This window comes from Eublepharis macularius, chromosome 15, assembly GCF_028583425.1.
Source record: "Eublepharis macularius isolate TG4126 chromosome 15, MPM_Emac_v1.0, whole genome shotgun sequence".
Classification (NCBI taxonomy): Eukaryota; Metazoa; Chordata; class Lepidosauria; order Squamata; family Eublepharidae; genus Eublepharis; species Eublepharis macularius.
The window spans coordinates 32731405-32748468 of NC_072804.1; the positions used below are offsets into that span (position 1 = coordinate 32731405).

A 17064-nucleotide genomic window follows, 5' to 3' on the forward strand; every position below is an offset into this window, starting at 1 on the left:
GAAGAATCCCCCGGAATCTATGCGGGGGGGGGGAATTGCCCGTTTGTCCCCATGGAGGCCGGCAGAGGTGCGCGGCGCCTTGAGTGCCGCCGGGCAACGAGAAACGGCAAATAAAAGAAACAGGCGGAAGCCTGCAAACAAGCGAATCCCTTCTGTTCTACAAGCGTTTGTGAAGGAGTGGTGGATCTGAAGAAGACTCGCTCTTCCCCTTCGGTGAGTTCCAGAATTTGGCTGGCGCCCCCCCCCCTAAAATGGCTGCAAAGAAGCAAGGTCCCGCTCTGGGTAAGTCAATCTCAGCTACCTTGCAGAAGGGAGAGTCGCTCGAAGAATTGGTGCGCAGGGCGGTGGTGGAAGCCATAAAACCCTTTGTTGACAAGCTGAACGAAACTGATCAAAGGGTGGGCTTAATTGAAAGCGAAGTGAAAACCATTAAGGAAGCAGCGGGGGGGGGCAGAGAAGTCTGCTCTGGAAAGTGCGTCACTTGTGAAGGCTACGAAAAAAGAGCTGAAGTTGGTGGAGAACCAGCTGATCGGGCTACAGGTGGAACGAATGCAGACAATTTTGCGCCTCCAAAACGTGAAAGAGGAGGAAAATGAGGATCTGTGGGGTTTGGTCTCGGAACTACTGGCGACACCCGCGAGGACAACTAAAGAAGAGGTCAAAAGCGCCATTTTGGAGGTCCGTCGGGCTTCTTCAAAATATGCAATAGAGCGACAGCTGCCTCGCGAGATCATCATTGACTTTTCATTTTAAAAGATTCGGGACACTATCCTATATAACTCATATAATGCGGATTTGGACTTTATGGGCAATAAGGTCAAGATTTTGAAGGACGTTCCATTTCTAGTCCGGAAAAGACGTTTTAAGTACAAAAAGTTCGTAGCTCTTCTGAGGGAATAAAGTACAAATGGGAATAAAGTACAAATGGTTACTTCCGGAAGGAATATGGTTTGGACATAAAGATCAAGCCTATAAGATATTATCAGAAGATCAACTAAGGGATTTTGAGGAGAAAAACCCAGAATTCCAGTGCACCAAGCAGGAAGAAAGGGAGAAGTCTGAGGGGGGGGGGAGGAGACGAGCACCGCAGTTGCGGCTGCTCAGAGAGAATTGCGTCCGGGACCCAGAAGGGGGAGGAAAGTTTAATTAGAATTTGGAATGTGTGTTCTGTATGATTAACCACTCCATCATTATCTTACTGAGCTTTTTTTATTATGGCAGTATGAAGGGAAAACATTGAAGTGTAGTGTTGATTGTAGGTTATCCTCCCTTTTTTTCCTATTCTCCCCGCCCCTTTCCCTTTTCTCCATCTTTTCCCGTCCCCTGTGATAGTCTTGTGTAGTGTTTTGTATACTGAAAAATAAAAAAATTATTAAAAAAAAAAGAGTTCTAACATAGCCTTTTCCCTGATATTCTAGGTGCACAGATCCTCACACCCCCTTCCCCCCGTAAGCAGAAGTTTCCATCAAGTTTTCCCACACACACCCCACTTAAATTTAGAGAGTGTTAGCCTCCACCCAGGTTGATGACCATCTTATTTGCTATTTCAGTGAACTAGTTCAGGGTCGGAACAGAAGGACAGAGTTATAGGCTGCTTGCTGAACAGAGCAAAAGACAACACCATAAAGGTATGAATCAGAATTCTGAATTGGGCCAGCAAAGAATGAGTACTCAGGGCTCATCTTTTCAGTACAGGGCATGGAAACTGGCCCCTGTACCTAAGGCCCCTGGGGCTAGCATGCCTGCTGCATTTTTAGATGCGTTAGCTAGTTTAACCTTATTTCCATCAGACGATGCAGCCAGCACAGTTCAGATCCTGGCGGTAAAGGAAGGTTTATGAGCAGAGCTTAAGGGAGATATTTGTGAATGCTTCAGGATCTGGAAGCTCATAAAGCTGTGCTGAGAAGATGTGGAAACACATGGGCATCGGGATTCCACTGATCCGGTTGAATGTCATCTTTTCATTCAGACAAGGGATGTACATTCCCTTCCTTTTATTTGGTGGCAATAGTTGTTTTGTTAATCTGGAGTGGGGAATAGCGAATTTTATTCATTTTAACTGAACTTTTTTAATACGCTCCCATGCATCTGTTTACTGGACAGACGAGTAAGAGTTACATATGTACGGTGTGGAAAAGCACTACACACACCTCCCGGCTGCTGAGTAAAAGGAAAACGCCAGCTGGGCAAGTGGAAATTCAGCAAAGGTTCCACTTCTCCCTTCAGGAGAATACAAAGGATCCCTTTTAGATCCTTTGTATTACAGGCACTAAAAGGCCATCAAGTCTACAAGGCAGTACAATCTACATATAATGTACTTGTCTGTAGATTAGCTTTGTTACTACACAATACAGAGGCAGGGGCACTGCAAAAATAAGTCAGAAAGATGAGCCAAGCTAAAGGGGGTGGGGGAGAGACAACTCCTAAATTGGGGGCACTTGCCAAACTGAACTGGGTAAAAAATTCCTTCCCATCACTGAATATGGTAGATCCATACATTGAAGTAACTGTTCTTGGAGGCAGTGTTACTTGTCTTCTATGCCGTTAACTGTGGGCATCCCTAGCAGGTACCCCAGAGGAAAGGAAAACCACAAGAATGAAGGCAGCATCAGGAAACAAAGCTTGCCAGCCTGAGTCTCAGTTTCCCCTCCTCTCTGGGTGGCCTGCGTGACTGCACAGCTTTCCTTGGTTGAAAAGCACACCCTGCTTCCTGTCCAATGGCTCTTGCTCTCCAAACCGACACCTGCATGCACATGACAGTCAGCCAATCAAAGCACGCATTCAAACAGAAAGGTATTCCTCAGTGGGCACCCCCCCCCCACTAATTCAAGCCCTTTCGAGCCAGCAGGATTGCAAAGGCTGCTAAGAGCTGTGTTCTACCTCTTGGGAAAACAATAGGTGAACTGTTCTCCTTAGTTTCTATAAATACACACAGAGAGAGAGCGCACACAAATTTTTGCTGCCCTCTTTGCTGACCGGGCTATCACTTCAGATTGGCATCCTATTGCCCTGTAGTAATTATACCACACATAACAGCAAATGGTGTGGATGTCCCTTTTGAGAGCCGGTTTGGTGTAGCGGTTAAGAGTGGCAGGACTCTAGAACCAAGTTTGATTCCCCACTCCTCCGCTTGAAGCCAGCTCACAGTTGGGTCAGTCAGAGCTCTCTCACCCCACCCACCTCACAGCGTGATTGTTGTAAGGATAATAACAACATACTTTGTAAACCACTCTGAATGTAGCATTAAGTTGTTGTAGATCTCACAGAGATCCCTCAGAACAGGCCAGCAAGTTATAGACAATTTCCAACGACACCAGGAATACTGAAACCAAGTCATACTGGCCCAATGGGGTACACCTTGCCAATTTTCGATTCCAAGCAGGAATCTTTTTTTAAAAAAAGTTCATCACATTTCCCTTCCACAGTAAATATTAATATCTAACTGTGCTGGTGTTATGCCCAGTTATCTCATTTCATCCGCACAACAGGATGTGATGTAGGCTAGGCTGAGAAGTCATGACTTGCCTAAAGGAAATTTGGGATCTGAGCTGATGCATTCCTGATCACACACCCCATCCACTGTGCAGCCCTGCGTCCCCTCTGTCTGTGGTGAAGGTGTGACATGCCACTTGCTGCCCTTGGGACCTTCAGCTTTTGCCATGGACAGAGAAGACTTGGCACTTGCTGATTTCTGGCACACTGTGTGCCTAGCCTTTGGGTATACTGGGCTACAGCTGTTCAATGATGCAATTGTGCGTTTAGAGTGGGATACAAGAAAACATAATAGTTGTGTATGTATACTATAGACTTAATTGGTTTTATGTAATATATGATGGTTTCTCTGAAAAAAAATCCAGACAATGGCAGTTTGGTGAGGGGGCTAGCAATGTAAGAGATCCCAGTCTTCAAACATGATCACAATTCCTAGGCTCTGAAAGGTAAGGAACTGGTTCCACTTAAAAATCTACACTGTAGACAGACATACCTTCCATTATGGCACAGAATGACTACTTCTGGATAGTGATAGAGAATGCCACTTACCTTGTTGCCTAGCAATTTTCATGGGAGGGATAGCCCTTTTGTGGCTTAGCCACCCCACAAAGGATGACTCAGCCCTCATGGCCCACTGGCAACCACTTCTTATCCCCTTCCTTCTACATACATACACTTCACCACCGCTATGAGACAGAATGGCACAGGCGCTTTGCTGCCTGGCAACCAGTGCTGGGAGGCAGACCTTGCCAGCATCCCCATCTAGCACCTACTACTGGAGCTGAAACATCCTCTCAGAAAACATGGCTGCCATGACAGAAGGCAAGCCTGGCACAGGTTTGCCAAAGTTATTCTGAGATGTGAATGATTGAGTTTAAAAGACAATGTTAGAAACCATTACAGCATCGCATGGGGAGGGGAGGAGCTTTCCCATTTACCTACCCCCCACCCCAATTTCCCATTCTTGAGGAACTGAGAAGGGCGGGGGGGGCGGGGGGAGAAGGGCTCCAATTAGTGATGCTCTAGAAATTTCTAGGAAGCCTAAAGGATGTGATGTTGCGTCATACTGAAATGACATCAACATCCTCCCCAAACACTGCCCCTACCCCCAGTCACCAGTTCAAAAATCTGGCATTTGCCAAGGCAGTGTTGGGGAATCCTAGCAGACAAAGGTGACCATTTTCTGATTTTTTTAAGGACAGGAGGTTGCATTACCTACAAGTCAAAACTACTCAACCTCTGGGCTTCTCTCTGCCCACCCACTCGTATATTTGAATGCTACTTACCTATGTATTGTCCTTTGCCTTCCCGGAACGGAGGGCCCAGAGGTCCTTTCACCACAGGCTGCATGTATTTGATCTGTGCGTAACCCCCTCCAGTTCCCCCTCCAGCTACTGTGGAGATGCCAACTCCCACAAGCAGCAAAAGGGTCATTTCAGGGAGCATCGTGGCTCTGTGGCTCGTCTCTCTGCAGACAAAGAAGGACAGCATGATTACCTGGGAGAATCACAAGTCTGTTAGCAAATGGACACATGTAGATGCTTTATACTGAATTGGACCCTTGGCCAATCATAGTCAGTATTGCCTACACAGGCCGGCATCAGCTCTTAGGGGTCTTAGGGAAGAGGTGATTTGCATCACTTCCTGCGTGATCCTTAATAGGAGGTGCTGGTAATCGAACCACCCAACTATTAAAGAGAGTTAATAGCCCTCCTGTACTAGGAACAAGCCTGAGCAATGTGGCTACAACTCAAATGCTTATCTGGCACCTGGACAGATTCCACACGGCTTACCTGAAGCTGGGACGTTACGGAACATGCTGGCAAAACCGCGAAAGATCGCGTTTTCTCACGCGAGTTTTGCGTGACATCACGCAAAACTTGCGTGAGAAAACGTGATCTTTCGCGGTTTTGCCGGCATGTTCCGCAACATCCCGCAACGTTCCGGCTTCAGGTAAGCCGTGCGGAATTGGCCCTGGTGGGGAAAATGGTCCATCAGAGATGGACAGATCAGGTGGTAAAGTTGTCCGAGTACATAGGCCCCTGAAATAAAAGACTATACATTCTCTCAAACCTTTCCTAGGGGATTTCTTCACCACCTACCCTTTAATGAGGGAATAAAGAAGGGGAAAATGCCTGAGCAAGCGTTGTCACTTCTCTCAACTGATCAGGATTTCCTCTAACCAAAAAACACAACAAAAAAGTGTGTGCTTGGGATTTGGCTCTTGAAAGAGTCTCTGCTTCCGAAGCCAGGGCCTCATAGGGCCTTTGAAACCCTTTGGCTTGAAGAGGGGGTGTGAAAAACCCCTGTAGTGTTTGGCAGCTTGAAAAATTAATATGTCAGAGTCACAATTCCCTCACTCGGGAACACCGCCAAGCGCTAGTAATTCTTTGCTGTGGTGCTTCTTAAAACGTCAACGGGAGTTTGTTTGGTCAAGTACTTATGAGGAACCTTGACTGCTTATGATGCTTGGTAACGCCAGACTCTGGCTAAACTGCTCACTTGTGTAAAATTAAAGAGCCTTCTATAAACACAGTTTTCCCCCCTCTTGCAACATTTTCCAAGGCACAAGATTCAAACGTGGCCTGTATGAAGCAAAGAACAGTTTATTTTCTGACAGGTTTAATGATACAGAACACCAAAAACGCTGTGGACTAATTGAACCGCAATCGCCATTAATAAAAATTAAAGACCTCGGCCTTTTCCTGCTCAGGAAAGAATGGAAGGGAGCTACTCCTCAGCTGGATTTGATTGGAATTTCCTGAGCTGGTTTCACTGAAACAGCAGAAAAAAGGGGGAGAGAAAGTATACCATGAACAAAGACGACACCGAGCTTAAAAGAAGAGGGGGTGATGGTGGTGAACAGCCCCCACATGGAAGTGATTTGAATGCTATGTGAGCTTGGCGGGACTCGGAAAGCTCTTTAGCAACAATACCATTTTTCTTCTATCCCAAAATGATGTATATTAAGTCTCCTTTTATTAGTTCTCGTTGAGAACTGGGCTCCTGCCGTTACCCGTGCAATCGGCCGCTGAGGCCAGAGCCGACGTTCCGATCGTCTGAGGTAAAGGGTTTGTGTTGGCTGCTTCCTTTTGGGCTTCCAAAGGTTTCTGCACAAACTACCCTCCTGTCACTGGCAGAGGAAATGGCTCCTTGCTAAAGAGAGGAAGTTGGGGAGCACAGGAGTTAATTCAAGTTACATGTGACCCTAGAAGGAATCTTAGTTTCCCCACTTTTGATGTCTGCCTTGTTTAGTGTGAAGCTAATTTTTCAGTGAAATAGTGTACTGTGTGGCTGCTGGCACAGAAAGATTGGAGGGGACACATGTATATTTATTCACGTCCATATGTAAAATGAGGTCTTTTTTTTACTGTAAATGGAGTATGTGGGTGGGGTGTGCTAAACTCCGCCCCTTCACCTCAACGCATTCTGCAGTTTGAAGCATTTCCCCCCACTTCCTTGGCTCTCAGTATTGCAGAAACCTCTGGTTGAGCATTCCAGTGTTGAAAATGCAAGACACTACAAAAACTGTAACGTGTTTAATGGAAATGTGTGGATTAAAACAATAGGCTTGGGTAGACTCTGAATGCTTAGCTTCCTGAACAGCAAGGAGGACAGGAGGGGAAGCAGAAGCAGGGCTACTATGTCAGATCCCAAATCTGTCCAAGGATAGATTCTGAAGTTCCTTGTCCACATCTCTAACAAAAATGTGTAAGCAGCGCAGCTTAGCATGAAGCAATAAACTTACACGGAACCTATTTACTTTAGTAAAGAAAATAGAAGTCCTTTTATTCTAGAAACTCCACTCAGGATAGGAAAGAGGAGAGAGAAAATCTAGTCAAATCTCTCTAAGCTAGTATGCCGATGGATGCAGGAGGCAAGTCTTGAGTCCTCCAAGGTAGCAAGATGGAGAGAGAGTTTGTGCGAGCAAGCGAGGAGGAGGAAGAAGGAACATCCCTGACAGAAGTGACCTACAGGTCAAAGGGGCAGCATCAGTAAAGTAGAAAGTTGGGACGCACATGTCCTGACCTCTCTATCTCTCTGTCTTTGTAGTATGTCCCCCTCTGTAACCCGAGGCAAAGTACAAAGTACAAGTCCTTCACTTCATACACAATGAAACTTTTTTCCTCAGCGTCCATGAGACATGACTCACTTGGAAGCTACCACGTTCTTGCTGAAGCTAAGAAAACGTCTCGTCCTTCCATAGAACTACCACAGCAATAAGGAACTCGCCGCTGCTACGTCTGGGGTTTGGTCTCTGCAACTATTTTCTTTTTCCAGTTTTGCCCATGCCAGCCGCTTCAACCACAGGGCAGGCAGAATTCCAAACCGAGTAAGGCCTCAAACACCTTGGCCCAGGGCTGTGACTACTCATTATTATAATTTTTGTTTGCTGTTTGCTTTACCTCTGGACAGAGTGGCGTGGAGCAAAAGTTAAAACCGCAGAAACATTGTCATAGTTATTTTCCTTTCAGCTTTGTGCAACTATTGGAAAAAGTTTACATTAAAAATAATAATAGCCTTACAAAAGAAAATACTGCAGTCCATTTAATTTGGGCACTTCTTAAATCTATCAAGATAACTAACTCATTAATCAACTAATAGCACAGTTCTAAGAAGGACGTGACTCTGTTTTGGATTACAGTATAAACATTGCAGCCCCAATGCAGCCCCAATTTTTTTCCAAGGACCTGATCCTGAAATTTGTCTTGTTGCTATCTGTATTCAGAAGCGACCTACTCTTTGGAGCTCCCACTGCTGATTCTACTGGCAGTGGGAAATCAAGCCACTGAACATGACAGGTGCTTACCTCTTTATCCTCCAGATATTTACTACTCTATGTTATCACTTTAATTTCCCCTCTAAAAATGCTAAAGGATGCTGAAAGGTACGTTTGTTGGTCTGCTGGCCAAGTACTGAACTTCTGACCATTAAGACACACATTCAAATCTATGTTCAGTTTAAGGGTGATCTTGGGCCAGCTGCTACCGCTCAGCCTAGCCTACCTTACAAGGTTGTTGTGATCATAATGGGGAAAGAATGTATGGAGAGAGAATGTATGCAGTTCTGAGTTCCCCACAGGAAGGTGAAGTATTTTTCTATAAAGCACACCGTGTATTTACAGCTGTATTTTAATAATGAACTAAGATTTTGCACGGTCACCAATGTAGAACATTTATCCTTGTCTATAGTTTTCACTGAGGTCAAGTTAAAGCAGGAATGAACAGATCTGCCTGAAAGACTGTACAAACTGGCCACATTGGCAAGTATTGCACAGGACTTCCAACTTGAACCTTTTAACTGGAGATGCCAGAAACTGAACATGGAACCTTCTGCACACCAGGTAGATGCTCTGCCACTGAGTCACAGTCCCTCCCCAGTCGTGCAGAGAATGCTAGTTCCAATGAACTGACCAGTGCATGTCCTAATCATGCACTCGTATATGGCACAGATATTCTGTAGCTCCTATTCCCTCATCTCCCATCTCTTACAAAGGCCACAATTTGACCCAGAGTCATCCCCAATGACTGACCCATAATGCAACATCTCCAAAGAAGCACACGGCACAGCTTAACACGCAGGGGTATTTTCTTAAATTCTTTAATGATCTTTTGCTTTTGAGAGTCTTCTCACAAGCAAACAGCCCCAAACTAGTGACGTTTCAATCTACTGGACAGGCTAAAGTGTTGTTTGTTCTCTTTACGGCTCTCTTTCCAGCCAGATATATTGGAAACCTAAGGTTTTCAGGCTTACCCCAAACCCATAGGCAACCCAAACTGTATTTCCTTTCTAGTTTTGAAATCCTTTCAGTGACATGTAACACTTGCTGCTTCATCTCCTTGTAGTCTACATGGAACTTATTTGTCATATGAAAACATTCACTAATCAGGTTTAGGCCTGATTTTAATGTCATACCAAGTCAGCAAGAAGAACTTTCCTGGATAGTGCTGCACATAGCTACCGTCTTGTTTAAATCAAGCCATTTTACCTGCCTTTGGAATAATAGCAAGGCTTGAGTAGGCAATATACTGGAAGGCTACTATTAAATACATGTAACACCTTATGGCAAAGTTTTCTTGCTTCTTCAAGGGTCATGTTTGCTTCGAGCCCTAAAATGACCTTATGAGAACTGCAGGCACTGACTTACAGTGCAATCCTAAAAAGAGTGACTTTAATCTAAGCCTATTGGGCTTATTGCAGAAGATACAAGAAGAAACATGCATGAGCCTTAACTCGGCAGCAGAAACAGGCAGATCTCTATGGGAAGGGCACTCTAAAGTTCAGGAAACAGGGCACTGCCATCGAGAAGGAGCTCTTTTCTACCCTACTTAACCTCACTTGAGTCAAAATGAGACTCTCAGTATGGGCTCTCCTATTTAACCGTTCTGTTCATACAATTCTCCCCATCCACCAGGGAGCACCTATTTTTGGTACCTGTTGCTCCTCCTTATTATGTCTTGTGGAGAGATTTTGAAGAAAACTTTTTGAAAACAGCTTTCATGAATGCACATGTGTAGTTCTACCATCCCCGCACTCCCCACTGAAACAATAAATGTTAATGAATATTCTTTGGTTGCAACCTGTCTATAAGAAGCACCTTTACATCCATTGTGAGACTCAACCTTAAATTTTCACACACACGAAAGGTTGTGGTCAAAGTTTGTACGCTTGCATGTTGGAAAATGCAGTAGAAAATTTCCAAAACATAACAGCACTGTAATATTATGGCCAGCTATTTATTTAAAATCACACTTTTCCTTAAGCATGGGCTCAGGACAACTAACAATGAATCTAATTAAGACAACAAACAGCAATAATAAAAACCCTGCTCACTAAAAACAAAAAAAACCCAGTGACATCAATCAGAACTCAAATTTCACTTGAAGCCCTAACAAACAAATAAGCTGTATATGTCCCCACAAATGCTTGCAAAGCAGAAGCTATCTTCTGATAGCTCATTTCAGAAGATATGTGCAATAACAAGAAAAGTAACGGCTCTGGTAGAGGTTTAATAAACCATGCTGGACAGAGGGCTCAGTCTGAAAAGCATAGTTGATGCATAGACCAGGTAGGAGAAAATGGTCCTTACAGTATGTAGATCCTAGAGTAGAAGGTAACACCTTAAACTGAGACGAAGCCAATTTGTAGCCATTGCATATTTTAAAACAGACGTGATGTCATCACATCGGCTAGCCCTGATAATAAATGGGTTGCCACACTTTGTACAAGTTGAAGTTCCAAGTCATCTACAAGGGTAGACAGTCTTCTGTAAAGTGCATTACTGTAGTCCATTTTCAAGGCTGCCAAAGTTGGATCAACATGGGCAGGTAAGCTGAGCCTAACAGAGGGTAGTTGACAAATTAGATGTAATTGATAGAAGGTTCTTTTGGCTTCAGGTCTGGTTTTAAAACTGAGACAACTTTACTTGCTCTAGTACACAAATCTCAATTACAATTCAAGAAGGATAATTCATCCTTGCTGATCTAGTTGGATTTTTCTGTAGCTTTCGACTCATTAGATCACCCAATACTGATACATCATCAGTAACATGGATGGCTTCAGACCAGAGATCTTCCACCCAAGATGCTGTGCCTGCAGTTTGGGACCAGCTAGATTGAAACAGGTAAATGGCAGATGGCAGATCCAGAAATACTTGAAGTTGTTGTTCCACCATGTGTTCTAGTACATTCTCCAGAAAAAGTAAATTAACAAAGTTATGATTGTCCATATTTCCTTGGGAGATTTCACAAATACAATCTCTTGGAACAGAGCGTCAGTTTCATAAAGGGTTCCACCACTTTCCCCCAGCACAATTTTACAAGCCAAGAAGGGCAAGATTCTAATGGATCTTGTCAGTATCTATAGGCAGGATCAATCTGACTCTAGCCATGGAATACAGACCAGCAGATGTGCATGACACCTCGGGCAGTGGATCTGCCTTTAACTAAGCTTCCAAATCAGAGCAGCTGTGAGAGATTTCACCAGTAAAGAAACTTGCCGAAAACATCAAAGATAGGGTTGAATTGTCAACAAGAACGGGGTCAGACCTGGATGGTGTTGTTATTGACCACCTCAGCCAGTTTAGCTAGATGAGATTCCCATGACACAATGGAAGTGGAGAAAAAAATCCTTCTTCCACATAAGCAACTCCACCTTGTACAAATGGACTTCAGGGTGTGCTTTGTCCTTGCTGTTATTGACTTTGGTCATGAAAACAGCAATTAAGAAGATGTGCTTTGTGTTTTGATACATTCTAAGACTTTAACAATGCTCAAGACATCTCCCATTCCTCCTTAGACCCCTGGGTCCCTAGTAAACTATGGGGACCTATTTCTGGGCTGGAGAGGTTACCTATTTAAGGCCCTAGAACATTCATTCCAGGCAGACACAAGGGACTGTCAGAAACTCAAATGCACCAAGAGCATTCTGGAAACCATTCATATCCATTAGTCTTTGAGAACAAGCCTTCCGCACTGGCCCATCAACCCTCCAAGGCTAAGGCAACAAGCTCAACTGTGCCTTCAGCAAATAATAATCCGGCCACGGCAAGGCCCAGATCTCTACCCTCTGCTCAGATCACCATCTACCTACTCAATACAAGACCAGCAAAAATCCAGTGTGTGTCCTTTTTTGTGTGTTTGGCCCATCACAACCTGGGACTATCCCATGGTTGTCATGGCAACTACGAAGTGCTGAGCTTAACTTGGCAACGTGATATTGTCATGAATGCCTAAGTTCCCAAGGGCAATCATCCTTGGGGGGTCTTCAGTATGAAGTCCAAGATTACCTCTGTCAACTCAGCCATGACTTCTACTGGCTAGAACCAGTAGAAATCCTAACTTGTCCCTGGAACTCAACACAAATCATATACAATCAAAGCTGGCCTCTGTTTGCACCAAACAGTGATGATCTGGCTTTTGTGTGCCCTTTCAGGATGAAAATGTTCGATGCAGAAACAAATGGGGAGGGAAAGAAAAAAACATTTCAGGGTATTATGGGAAAGCCCAAAGTCTACAGTTTATAGCATTCTTGAAATGATCAAGAGAAGATGCAGAATTAGTTTCAAGATGCACCAGAAGCTACTAGGACAGAGAAGCAAAAAAGAAAAAAAAAGACACCTCTCTTTGAACACATTAAAGCTAGCAATTAAGTCCTTCCCCAGCTTGTTATGGTCAGTTTACTAGCACATTTGCTTCTGAAATCTGTAGGTTGCAATTGCTGGGGAAATGCAGCATTCAGCAGGCAGTGAAAAACTCACCAGAGTTGAAATTAGACGCTACTCCTTGTTTTAAGGATAAACCTATACCACAGCACCTCTATTTTCAGCTGTGAAATATTGACTGGTAGGTCTGTCTTCTTGGCCCAAGTGCTACAGCTAGGTTTGCCAGCTCCTGGTTGGGAAATTCCTGGAGATTTAGGGGGTGGAGCCCAAGGCGGCAGGGTCAGGGGAGGGGAAGAACCTCAGGTGGGTATAATGCTATGGACTCCACCTTCCATGGAAGCCATTTTCTCCAGGGGAACTGATCTTTGTCACTGGAGATCAGTTGCAATTCTAGGAAATTTTCAGCCACCATCTGGAGGTTAGGAACTCCTAGCTACAGCAGCCTTTCAGACAAACTCACATTCAAAACCCAAAAAAATCCCACTATATTTGGTGAGTGAATCTAACTTAAATTAGAAGAAAATACAAAAGAGAGTGCAGGAAGTAAGCCCAGAATTGCTTAGGTTATATTAGGTGAGGGAACTAAACTGTTGAGTCAGTCCTTTCTTCTCCACCTTCCTCCCCAGATTACTTTTTATTTAACAGAAAGCATATTTTTACAGCTGAGATTTCTTAATATGGCCTTTTCCTCCCCTTAGACAGATATCTGTAACGACATTTCATAAAAACAAGCGTTCCTCTCTTCAACCCCAGAAGACATAAAAACACAATAACTTTGTCAAGGCCTCTCAGAGAAGCAAGCTGGCTTGAACCTGCACGGGGATGGGACCCCACACGCCTATGCTACTATCCGCTTCCACAAAATGCAACATACCATGAAATACGGCAGAGCAAGTCATTGGGCCTAGGAGGCCAGGATGGATGTGCAGATGTGGGCGCGACCCGTGCTGACTTCTGTGTCTGGCCATCTGCAAAACAGATGTTTGCTTGCAACACTCACAAAAGCAGGATGGAGAGGACGGAACAGGGGTGGCATACAAGTGTCATCAATGGAACATCTAAACCACTCACTCCTAACGCAACAATGGGCTGCCTTGTTTTTTCTTGTCTGGGTGTCAGGATTCTGTGCTACATGTAGGCAGCCTTGAGAGCTGGCAGTAAGCCTGAATTTCTTCTTATATTCTTATAAGGGATTAACCAGAGTCATGGAGAATAAGGCCTATCAATGGCTACTAGCCATGGGGACTAAAAGGAGCATCCACATTAGAGGCAGTGAACCTCTAACTACTAGTCCCAGATGGCAATATTGTGGAAGACCTTGGCCTCTATGCCCTGTTTGTTTGGCCCTCTAAGGCAGTTGGTTGGCTGCTGTGTGACACAGGATGCTGGACTAGATGGGCTACTGGTCTGATCCAACAGAGTTCTTCTTACGAGTCCCTAAGACCAGGAGCTCAAGTCAGAATCCAGAAGGCTGGTGGGGAATAGAACAATCCAATGCATTTCTAGCAGTTTGACAGACAAGGTCAAAACTGACTGCTGCCCAGACCAAAAGCCAGCCTTGAACTGGAAGTCTTAACTCTACTATATTGGAGAAACCAAGGGATTCCTCATGTGGGCAATGTCTGCCTGGAAAAGATACCATAAGCCTCTGAACTTTTTGAGCTGCATCTTCAAGATAAGAACACTGATCTGGAAGTTGCCAGTTTCTTATCCCAGAATCTTTGCCCATGGGCCTCGATTCTTTGGACCCACGAATGCCGTCCTGCCATGATTGTCTTGATTATAAGGGATGTTCTAGCCTAGCAGCCTTTAAAAGGGGATTAGGCACATGCATGAAGGAGAGGTCCATCAGTTGGTAGCTGTGATGACAGTGCTAGGAGGCAACAGCGGGGCTTCTATGCCCTTTGTGTTAGCCCTCCAGGGTGGGTGAAACAGTATGCTGGCTTAGATGGACCACTGGACGTGGGATTAGATGGATCACTGGTCTGATCCAGCAGGGCTCCTTTTATGTTTTTATGATCTGTGCTTGCAGTGGTATCTGTAAGGAAACTGTATCACATGTTAATCTACATGAAGTGCAATTCACCATATTAAGGTTGCCAGCTCCTGGTTGGGAATTCCTGGAGATTTGGGAGTAGGGTTTAAGGGGGGCAGGATATGGGGAGGAGAGGGATTTCAGCAGGGTATAATGCCATACAGCCCACCCTCCAAAGCAGCCATTTTTTTCAGGGGAGCTTGTCTCTGTCATCTGGAGAGCAGCTGTAATTCTGGGAGATTTCCAGGTCTCACCTGGAGATTGGCATCCCCACACTATACCCCAGCCCTACATCTGTGGGGACGGTACCCAGTTTACCCGTCCTTCTAGAGGAGTGAGGAGCCATTGTTCCAGGGTATGATCATTGTGGAATATATGTGTCCCAGAACATGAGCTGATCATGTGGTCTTTCTCACCCAGTTGTCACTTGGCTGGTAAAAGGCAAAGTAAGGCATCTTTGAGATTTCACCTTGGCACCTCCCATGTTTTTAAGTTTCTTGTTTTAGCCCTTAGCAAAGAGTTTTAAAAACACTAACACAACATGAACAATTAGACTGTAGGCAAACAATGTTCATGAAAGTAGTTTGAAAGACAGATCTCATCTCCTGGTGTTTTATGCTATCCCAGTTTTCGTCTGTGGTGGTAATTGTTTCAAAAAAAAAACTGCAATACTGGTCTGACTAAAAAGCTACAGTTCGACAAGAGAAACGATCATCTCTCTCTTTCCTTGTATTTTCAGGAAGCCACTTCTGTGCCAAATTCAAACTTTGTGCAACATGACTATGGATATAAAGAACACAGCAATGTCCCGAATTTGAATCCTTGGCAAGGAGGCCCTTGACCATTTTCCCGGGTGTGATGCATCCATCACAACATAAAGTCCTAAGTACTCTGCAGCAGGTTCTGGCTCCAGACAAGTTTCTTACAAGCTAGTTTCCATTCTCTGGGGTTACCAAGCCTTAACTGGGCAGGCTGTTTCCATTCTGGGCCGAGTCCTTCCATCTATGGAGGAGGAGAAGGTCATCATGCAAGCTCATGCCAGCAAAATAAGTACTTCAAAGCAAATGTATCCTGGCTGCTCTTCAGCTGGGAATCTGGCACAGCACTCAGTTTCCGGGACATCCTCACACACAGCCCTGCTGAAGTTTATAAAACAGAATGAAAAGGATGGGATGGAGAAGACAAGCTCTTTCGGGGCTGGCCTCAGACCCTGGCAACCTCCCATCACATCCTGGACTAAAATAAATCAGCTCAAATTGGGTGTGAAAACCAAGCCATCGCTCGCAGAGGCCAAAACCGTTGCCAGGGTCCTTCTCACCAGGAACTGAAGAGGAAAAATCAGTGATATAAGCCTGGCTCAATTACATTCTCCACCTTTACCATATACCATCTGAAATAGCTGTGCCAAAGCAAAAAAAAAAAGGGGGGGGGCTGTATCTGCCTGCAATGCACATAACTCCATTTTCGGCTATAACCAACCAATGACAGATTCCTAGAATGCAAAGTGCTAAACAAAGGTAATGATTTGTCCCTTTGTAAACAACTCACATGCACACATTCATACACATATAGAAGTGTACGTTAGTGATGCTCGAGTACTTGCTGGTGTTGTTCACAGGTCACAAACGGAGATAATTTTCTGATGATCATTTTGACATTCCATCAACCTGTTAGTGGCTCTTTGACATGGTGCTTCACTGTATTCCTTCTCAACCATGCAATATGGCACAATTGGCTTTTTAAGCAGGCATGTTATCATTGCAGCCTGATTGAGTTCTACTACCTACCCATCCTTGATGCATAACTGCTCCACGCGGTAAGCAATTGTTTAAATAAATCAGTCATAAAATCCTTGGTTTAATAATAATCAGTTTAATAAAATCCTACCCTTCAGTGTTTGTCTAAGTAATCCCTAGTAACACTAATGGCTGCAGATTGGTTTGAAATGGCAGTATCTTTGCACGTGTGCGGTTTTGCAAAAAAACCTGATGCAAACCTATCTGGCAGATATTTGCAGCTATTTGGCATGAACCAAACAGGATGGGTGATCAGGTCACATCTGATCGACACTTTTGAACATGGCAAGTTCAATGCTGATCCCGTTTGGTGGGAAATTTGCAAAATCTGTAGTTTACCCCCCAAATATCCAGCCCTTGCTTAAATGTAAGACTAAAAGAAGCTTCTGTACCAGCTTCCTGTAGCTGTGATGGTTAGAAACTTGGCTTTAAATCTGCATAACGTTTTTCACAAAATACTGCAGGGTGATATTCTGCCAACACCACATGGTAGTATTTTCACATATGCATGGTTTAGGAGATTTTCAGATTTGGAGCCTAGGAGTTTGGTAGATTTTTAAGCATACTGGACCAGTCAC

At 44.4% G+C, this 17064-nt stretch overlaps 1 protein-coding gene across 1 annotated transcript in view; it reads right to left on the reverse strand.

The window, feature by feature from the left end:
* Positions 1 to 17064, reverse strand: part of COL8A2 (collagen type VIII alpha 2 chain) — a 197070-nt gene that overhangs the window by 19144 nt on the left and 160862 nt on the right. Inside the window, exon 4 of the mRNA XM_054999578.1 lies at positions 4779 to 4960. Coding sequence (XP_054855553.1) covers positions 4779 to 4938 — 160 coding nt within the window. The 5' untranslated portion in view covers positions 4939 to 4960. The remainder of the gene's footprint in view (positions 1 to 4778; positions 4961 to 17064) is intronic.